We start from the raw sequence: 10,000 nt of genomic DNA, 5'->3' as shown, positions 1-10,000 counted from the left end.
AGAAGTGTTTTACCATCTTACGATAGCGAACACCGCTCACACTAACCACCTGGCCGTCCATTTGAACGTCCATTTTCAAAAAAGGTTTCCACCTCTTAAACGTGCTGTCCCGCCAAATGTTGCACATTTTACATTATCAAACATTCAACTAGTAAAATGTAAAAACAGATCGTGTCTATGTCTCACGGATATTTAGTGGTTAGCAATTAACATCGTGCACCCAAATTGGATCACCCTGTACCAATCAATCCGTGGCCCATTTCACCACATAATTTGGAGGTGCACTGCCTTAATAAATCTGATTTTTCTCACCCAAACCCAACCGGAGCTGGATCAAAAACTGGTTGCAGCGCCGGAAGTACGAAAAGATTTAGGCCCGTTGCCGAAACCCGACGATGGAGGCGCCCTTGGAAATGGAGGCGCCAGGTAACCGGTACTTTCAGGGGTTTGTAATAGCAATTAAAATGGATAAATAAAAAAAAGATTTCTCACTAAATTATGTGGTGAATGTTGACATGTTGGAAAAATGTTTCTTCATTCAGATTTTTCGAACACTACTGTCATTGCAGATTTATTACCAATCTTCAATTCCAACATATCCATCGCACAAAACTACATTGAACATATAACTAATGAGCAAATTTGACACAAGATAAGGTTTTAAATCAGGAGTTTTCAACGCATCTTACTGGCTCACAGGCCATCGATCCTATTACTAGTCTTCACTGGCACCAGAATAGCACTTGAATGCTTGGCAAAAACCATTTCTTTAGCATAATTTTAAACACGTTTGTTAATTTCAAAACATTATCACAAACCATCCCAGATTAAACCGAAAACAAAGACGAACGGCACTCGTGATGAAAATCGGCCATGCGGCACGGGATTTCGACTGGAAACATTCTTTAATTCCTCGCTTCTATGATGTGGTAAACGCGCCAAGCATCGTAAACAACGCCACTAAACGATTTGATATGGATTAGACCGGGGGCGAACGCTTCAAAACGGAACCACGTGTCCCTTGTCAGGGCCATGATTCCGAAGAGCACTCCATCCAACGCGACACACCACGACGTACTCCCCCCGGCCGGTTGGCCCAAAGAAGCCAATTAGCAAAGCTTCCTTCTCCGTACCGGGAGGGGGTGGTGCTGTTTTTCGGAAAAAAAGCAAAAAAAAAACAAGAAATACTCCCAAGCACTTGCACACATTTACGTGAACTCAATTAATTTCCCCCCACGCCGGAATGGGAGGCGGGCCGTCCGTCACCACGCCGCTCACTCCCACCCCCCCAAGAGAATGGTCGCGACTTTCGTTCGACTTTTGAACGCAAAACCTATTTGCGCACAAATCGTGAAAATATGAACAAACACGTCCCAAAACTCGGCTTGAGGCCCGTCCGGACCTTCACCGGAGCGCCGGAAACACCCGGAAAAAGGAGCATTCTAACCGAGTCGTCATCGTCGTCTTCGTCGTCACCGAACGAACAATGGTGCGTGGATGTGTGGTGCGGGGCAATGCTGGAGTCTTTGGCTGGTGCGCGCGGCCGTGCTCGTGTGCTTAAGTAAGTTCTGAAATTTTAATGCCAACTTAATTAAACTGTCTACTTACGTGTCCCGTCGAAGCGGGTCGCAATCGTGTCGAGAAAGGTGTTCTGGGGCGCCAGCAGCCCCTTCCGTGCCGGCATTTGTGATGTGTTTTGTTTTCCCCGTTTTTCACGCTCGGTTCGGTCGCTCGGTCAATGCCTTTGGGCCTCCGGGGGGGGGGGGGGGGGGGGGGGATGTGCGGCTGAGACGTCCAGGAGGTAGGCAAGGAGCAGGAAAAGAGACGCGTCCTCGCGTTGTGCGCTGGAATGAAGCACAAAATAATGGAAATTAGAGAACAGAGCGAACCGGCAGGAAACAACAATCTGTACCACCGCTGCCACCGCCCCCATCGTAGGCCATTCCCAACCTTCGGTCTCCACCTCTCCGACGATGGCGGTGATGCGGTGAAGCACGCGCTGATGTGTGCGCATTAATCAAGCGGCCATATCGGTGACGGAGAAGCGGTTCGAGAGAGCGCATTCCGGCGGCGGAATCGTGGATGCGAGCATGCTGCATGCTGATTTTGGTAAATATTTACCGAACAAAACATGTTTCGCAGGGGCTGGGCCACGATCCAAAACGGTTACAAATGGTCCCGCGGCCCATACATCATAACCACCAGCGGCCGGGCCCGGGAACGAATCGATCTCAATCGATCCGAATCGATCGATTCGGAACTATCGCCTGGATGGATGCGAAACAAACAAAAAAAAACCGCTGAGTGCCGCTACCACAGCGCACCCATTGAAACGTGGAAATAAAAACAAACAGAACAGCGCGCTATCGTCACTATCAATGGGCAAACAAGAGGAAGGGAGGGGGGCCTCGAGGTGCACGGACGCACGCACGCATTCCCGTCGCACATCGATTTACAACACAGCCGATGGTTGCCGATTGGTGCACGTGCATAACAGGCCGATAGCTCCCACCCAGTGTACTCAGTGGCCACGCGATACCACCCACCAAGTGTGACTAATCATCGCTATGTGGAGCGCCGTGTACCAGCCAGAGGCCGACCGACGATTAGATAACGACATTCGGACGGACGAGCAACGAGATGGCCATCAGTCTGAACGTGATGGTTGGTTGCAGGCCATATTGCGAAGAGTGAGGGAAGAGTGAATTACTGCAAAGCCACGGTAGCAAACTAGGGCAGCAGACTCGTTCGAAGATTATCCACGGAGGGGGGGGGGGGGGGGGGCTAATAGCGGTATGGACAGCATCGGTTCGGGAACCGATTTCCGTTCCAGTGTAGGTTCAGCGCAATTTAAAAACTCACGACCGCAGTACTTCGACACTTTCGCTTTAAGTTGGAGCAAGAAGCTAAACGTGTTTGAATGGACTAGATGAGGAAAAGCTACATTTTTAATCATTTATCGTAACGCAATATTTATGCGACGTTCTCAATTCATTAGTAGAAAAGGATGCTGGAATGTTCCCGTATCTTATTTGTTCTCAAATGACATGTGTGTAAAATGGTAGCGTTGCGAACATCGTTGACCCTGTATGTTATTTATAAACATGTTTCTATTCTTTTTAAACCATATCTGTTAATTTTTCTACGATACTACCGAAATGAAGTTCAATTCCTAGTAATGAAATGCAGTCTGAAATCACTGTTCAAAGCCATAAAACTCCACGTTCAACATTCTCTTAACATTTTACACCAAATTAAAAATAGCAATCGTTTCGTAAAATGGTTCAAAATCCTTTTTTGTTTCTGTAGCGCCGTTGCTTTTGCCAACTTTTCCATTTGCCGTTGTTTATGCTCAAATACATATCGTTGCTATCATTTCTAATAATGCAATGAAGCAAATAATGTTACATCAAATTGCGCTATCGCTGAATAACGAAGATAACATCGATGTTGTGCGCCAAAAACCATCATAGATAAGAGAGAGATTGATTAGTTTTTATCGGTTGACGAATCAATAAATCAAATGATTAAAATAAGAGCATCGTTGCATTTGCAGCAGTACGTACGAATAGTTTCTTTCTTCTTCCCAGTTTTCTCTCTAGGAATTGTAGTTTAAAGCATATGGTTATGCTCTTCATATTTTATGTCGTATTATCTTCGAGCATACAAATAGAAAACGAAATCTTTGAGCAAAGATGGATTGTTTTCTGTACCAATTCTTTGCACATTCCGGGAAAACAAAGCACGAGTAATGGCAATAAATCAAAAGAAACTAAATACATCATATAATGCAAGCAGATCCTGCCGACCATTTTCGTTTAAATTAATTAATATTTTCACTCAAAACAGATTCATTTCCATCCTTCGCAAAGGGAGAAACGCTTATTGTGCCCCCAAGGTCATTTTCATTCATTTGAGAGCCATACGAAGATCACAGTTTATAACCTGTACCTGCATCGAATGGTTGCCACCTTTAGATGAGGAGTTTGGAAGTGCAATAAGATCGCACAATTTCTCTAAAAAAAAGTTTGAAATTTTCAGAAATTAATCAACAATTCCGCAATAAACTCTTGGTGTCTTAATAGGAAACTAACGACTGACAAACTGAGTGAGAGATTTCTAAGCTTTAAATTTAAATTTACTCACAACATAAATACTCACATCACCAAACGACCATTACTGTGCAACACAGTGTTGCAGTGTCTAACCATCAACGCTTCCCAACTATCCTTAATTATTTACTAATTTGCGGCATTGCCGGGGCCAACCATCCGGGCGAAATGGCCCGTTAGCCACCCAAAACAATTCCGGAAACTCAATTTGTGGTTTCTATTCACTCAGTTATTAACTTTTGCAAATAATTTCTCTGTCTCATTTTACACGCAAAGAAGAAAAATCCGTTACCATTCACCATGTGCAGTTCACCGATGAGTACCGGGAGATTGTAGGCAGTGTGCAAACGCTGGTACACGATGGTGGCACTATCCGTTGGTTGAATCTGCGGTTTGACTTTGTTTATGCTAAACCATACTCAGCATATTGATTGTGTAAACACATCGGGCGCAAGCCGGGCATGTTCGCGCAAGATTAAGGGCCACTTGTACGACCCACGGTTACTGCTGCGGCGTAAATTGGTAGTAACCGAAGCAGTTGTAAGTCTGTGCTGCATGCTGTGAGCACTACAAGCCCCTAATGGCTAGTAAACGGCATCAACACGTCGCTGGCTTGGTGTGTGGTTGGTCATTTTGTTCCACTCCTCGTTCTCTCTCTCTCTCCCTGGCAGCGATTTATCGACCAAACCGAACACCGATCCATGGGTGTTCATATGAGGCGTCCCGTCGCGTCAAGCGGTTGAATGTTTTAATTTTAACTGCCATTCACTGCTGACCGCCCCAGACCAGACAGGCCAGAGACCACTGTGTGGCCAATTCATCAATAACGCTCAACATCCGCCTTCCACCTCCCTTTCACCAGCCACCAGGTAAGAAGCATGTGGTTTGATTGGCTATTTCAAGCTAATCGAAGGGATACGATCGGATAAAACATAAATATTATTTGACACAAACACACACAACCGCACACATCCGGGGACGCCGGACCCATCTCATCTCGTACCTGACCTCGCTCAAGGTGTGTTGATTGCTCGGATGGCTGCTCCCACGATTCCTTATCCTTCGATCGACATTTAAGAAAACCCCACTCTTAACCGGGCGCGCTTTTTTTACAGACCACCCCCAGCTGTATGAACAAATCCTCCAATACACCCTCACGGACAGTAGAGCATCTCTATTCCACTGCAAAACCCTTGGTCTGATGACCCGGATTCCGACCCGCGTCTGTCCGTGTCGTCCACCAGGAGCAACAGTGCGGAACGAGCTTACGGACAATGTTAAACATAGATGCAACAAGTGGGAGTTCCCGCGGCATCCCTCGGCAGCGGACAGAGAGTTGTGAGGAGCACCATGTGGCACACGATACCGTGCACACCATGGTACGGTCAAAAGGGATGTGGATTATGTTTATTTTTAAAAGAGTGTAATTTTTCAATCCATTTATGCTCCGATACCGGTCCCATCGCCGATAACGGTTATTAAACGGAGGGTCCTTGCTTGCTGCTCCGACCGTACAATGGAGTGTTCCGTCTCGCCTCGCCCCACCCTTCCGAGCAGATGTTTTCTCCATAAAGAACTTTTACGATTTGAGCGGATTATCAATTCTTTGTCCCACGTCCGTGCGCAAATCGCCCTTCATTTCAATCCGTTTACTCCATTCACCTTTTTCTTTTTTTTTTTTTTGCTGAAGAAAGGAAAATTCTCTGCACAGAAAATTCTCCAAAAGGCAACATTTGCTATGCTGATCACGATGGGACCATTTTATTTGAATTTTACCACGCCACTGAAACATTTCGCTAAGAGATTTTATTTCGTCCACTGCCACAGCACATCAGTCGAGGAGCATATTTATAATCGAAGGTTCGTTTTTCTCATTACATTCAATCATCCAGAATGTGCCAAAAACCATGATTGACACATCTCAAGCATCATCATATCATATCCTTCCATCTTTTGTGGCACTTCTGAGCTGAGCTGGCCACCCTAACGCTCCACCCTCCCACAAAAAGCTTTGTGACGATCCTTTTCCAAACACCCACGTACCGCTCGTCACCGTGATGGTGATATTGAAGCAACGGGCACTCTCACTCCGTTCCATTGTTTTGTTGGTGGTCGCTTCTGCTTCGCTTTGTGTATGATGCATGCAACATTATCCACGCCGAAAGATGGAGACCGAGCCCGCTGTATCTCGTATCAACAAAAGCGGCAGCGACTTTAAGCGAGATCTGCTTACGCAAACTAGGGAAGCAATGATGGAACAAGACCGAAAGAAGAAGCATTGAAATAGACAAAAAAAAATGTAAATTGGATTACGTATCTCACCCCCGTGTTTCTGTGGCCCCGCGTGGAACCACCGGCCACCGAATGCAGGCCCCTTTTTTCCTATTTCATTCGAAGATTATGGGATCTTATTTCAAACACATACGGGCACGGGCACGGGCACACGGGCGCACACACATGGCAAAATATGGGTGGTTGTTTGGCACTCTTTGGGTGTCCCACGGCGATCCAGCTGTTTATGCTCGAGCATTGTTCCGAACGGGCTTCCCGGGACAGTATTCTACTACTACTTTTGGCTCCATCCAGATCGCTAGGACCTTTTTCGGGCTTAACGCGCGCTACCTCCTTGACTGCCGGCAATGAAGACCACCAGCACCTTTGGCCAGACCGGTGGAGTGCCGGTGTATGCAGATTTATGGAAACTCGCGCACGCAACATAAAGCAACAGGTACACCGTTCGCCTGTAACGCGGTTAACCGGCTAATAAAAGACCGGCTAGAGAGAAATTCTCATTCTCCAAAAATTTTCGCTGTACTGTGTATGTGTGCCTGTTGTGTGCAGACCAATAGAACGTGGCGCCCGGTTTCGGCTCGATGGTCTCGATGGAAAAGCAATCGATTTGCTTCGTGCGGAACGACGACAGGTTTCACTTTTAGCACCGAAACCGGCACCGAAACCGGCACCGAAACGATAATCGCCTTGAGCATTGGGAAATAATAAGAAACGAAATTGATTGGTAATTCCAGCGAATTCCACCATCTTCTCAGCTGCCATCACGTGGCATCACTTTCTATGTGCAACAGCGACCGAATCCCGGGTGCCGCAGGAAAAGCGAAGGAACTTTCGCGTACATTTCTGGCAGATATTCGAATAGGGGGCTTTTCTTTTTCGGTAGCCATACAAGGGGTAGCTAAATACGATGAGCGTACAGCTGATACACGGAACAAATAATGCTTTCATTACTGTTCCGCTTTCCTTGAATGACGTGCATGACGTAAGTATTTTTGGACAAGTAGTTTTCTGCACAGTTTTGGGAATATTTTCAAAAGAAAAGACTTTTCCCAAGTGTGGCAGTTTTCAAGAGAAGTAGCAGCAGATGTTTTCTCTTGGGAAATGAATGAATTTACGAATTACTAGCAGCCTCACCAGCGCTAGCACTGCTGCACGAGCCAAACTTTTCCTATCATTACGAGACCTCTCGTCGATTTGTCGCTCGACGTCGCCGCAACTACCAGCGTAGCAAAATGAAGCTCAACGAGGCCGCCTTTTGAAACCGGGCGGGCGGATCGATCCACTACGTTCCATTCTGTCACTTCCTCAAGTTGCCTCTTAAGCATCGTCAAACCGACATACAATTTCATGCTTCAGCTAGACGCTAGACGAGTACTTGCTCTTCTCTGCACGTTGGTCTGCTCTTGGCGAAAAAGTTAAATTCAATCCCACATTTGAAGACCGTACAGTCGCGCACGACTTACGCGACAAAAATACTTTTACCCTCGACACGGGGCTAGGAGCGAAATGATTGCAACCCGGATCAGTCGCACGTAAATATTGCATATGCGACCTCCGTCGAACCTTTTTTGACGCACAAACAAAGTAAAATGGAAATGGTCGGCCGATGGGGACCAGAACTAGACGCTCTGTCACGTTTCCGTCCCGTGAAGCTGGTAGTACGTGTCGGATGGCCAAGATACCAGCACCAACGACCAGCACCAGTGGCCAGCATCTTTTCCGCTGAGATTTTCCGAATAAATCACCAACTTCGATGGCACGCAAAGCATCTGGCACACTTTACTGGCGCCCGGGCCGCTAAGTGGGAACCGGAGAGAACGAGCACCGTACGTTGGGAGGTTGGGATTGGTTGGTTGGTTCGGGAAGTCTGAAATGAATCAGCGATCAGCCCAGGTCCCTTTTGCAACCACAGCTGCTGCTGCTGCTGCTGTGGTTTGGTTTCGAGAAACAACAGGCCACCGGTGCGGAGCTAGCTAGTTGAGCAGCGTGTTGTCTCGAGAGGACGGAAGATGCTCATTTCCTACGCTCGGAGTAAATTAAATTATCTACCGAATGATATATCCAGCGATACGGGCTCGACGAGTTCTCAGTGTTCGGTGGTCGATGTTCGGAGCGCAAATGAAATGGTGAAAGGTGGACCGGTTAAACATGCTTCTCAGCTCATCACCATCATCAGCATCTTGCATCCCACCCTCCCTGGCAATGAAAGATGGCTTTCACCGCATTAGTCAATTTATCACTCATTTCCGATTCAAGTTGGCCGCTGCCCTATGGGGGCTAAGGGGGCAAGTGCTAGCACTATGCTGACATTACACAGGCTATCCAATGGATCAAGAACGTGTTTCCATGAAGAACGACCATTGGTATGGTGTATACGTTTGAAGGGACCAAGGGGATTAGATCAGCAAGGGTACTGCACTTGTCACTGTATTTGCTCATAGAAATGCTTTCATTTCTATGACCAACATTATCCACATCTGTGGTCCAAAGGTGTCTAAGATGTACAATCCTTTTAAAGATACTAGTTATTTCTTCGTTTTTATCCATTTGCATTTGTTCCTTGAATCAACGCATTCGCATAGATCGGCGTTGTTACCATGTGATCAAAAAGACAAGCATTCGAAACACGTCTCCTTTACAGTGTTGAGTCTGCTTTACAAGAAGAATATCTACTGATCGATTTTGGAAGAAAACATCGTCGAGCTTATAAAAAGGTGAAACGAATGCTGAAGATGATGAGAATATTTGACATGCCGAACACATGCACCAGTGATAAGATTATCCGACACATGTTTTATTGATTTACTTATTTATACTTATTTCAAAATAAGAAAGCCAAGAATTTATTTTGTTGCGCATGTGGCAGATTCGTATGTTACGTTCATCCTCAGTTTTTATGCTATAAACACACTAAGTATGTTTCAACAAGCAATTCAACAACGTTTGAAACCCGTACAACACTTTACATACAATTATTCATTTGTTAAATGCTTCTTAGGTGCATCACTGCATTATTTTTGGCGATAAAAGGTCCACAAAAGATGCGCTTGACATTAAAGACATTAAATATACTATTGTGAAAGTACTACTTTTTGCGTGTTGTTCGTACCTTGTTCGACTGGTTTTGTAATCTATTTTTTTCTAGAAGGTAATTTTGTAAATTGTGAAAAGTAAAATGCAGAAGAAGAAAAAACAAATCCATTGATATGCTTGACTTAGCTGTTAGATTACTAACCAACAAATAACACTACACTTTTGCTTTGTACTTAATGATACGTTTAACTTTTAAATATCAATTATTTGAACGACTTTTAAATATCAATTAGTTGTTGAAAAACTTTATACCTAAGGGATAGCCCAAGTTTTTGTTTATGATAGCCATAAAGCCTTCTCAAAATCATATTCATGCGCTAACGAAAAGATACTCCTAGCAGCACAATGTAAAGGTAATTTCATACCAACGACTATAAGCTTCAATTCAACGCGAATGAAAATTCGCCTGAAGCCTCCGTTACTTTGTTTCTTTATACTTGGCCCGAAATTCCCTGCAATAAACACCACACCGCTTGTCGCATTGAAAAGAATACCACGGCGAT

General features: G+C 45.3%; 1 protein-coding gene across 1 annotated transcript in view; it reads right to left on the bottom strand.

The window, feature by feature from the left end:
• LOC126576704 (potassium voltage-gated channel subfamily H member 8) overlaps window positions 1-10,000 on the bottom strand; it is a 30,009-nt gene that overhangs the window by 13,324 nt on the left and 6,685 nt on the right. Inside the window, exon 3 of the mRNA XM_050238009.1 lies at window positions 1,609-1,844. Coding sequence (XP_050093966.1) covers window positions 1,609-1,684 — 76 coding nt within the window. The 5' untranslated portion in view covers window positions 1,685-1,844. The remainder of the gene's footprint in view (window positions 1-1,608; window positions 1,845-10,000) is intronic.

The sequence above is a fragment of the Anopheles aquasalis genome, chromosome 3 (assembly GCF_943734665.1).
Source record: "Anopheles aquasalis chromosome 3, idAnoAquaMG_Q_19, whole genome shotgun sequence".
NCBI lineage: Eukaryota > Metazoa > Arthropoda > Insecta > Diptera > Culicidae > Anopheles > Anopheles aquasalis.
This window is presented reverse-complemented; position numbering and strand designations above follow the sequence as displayed.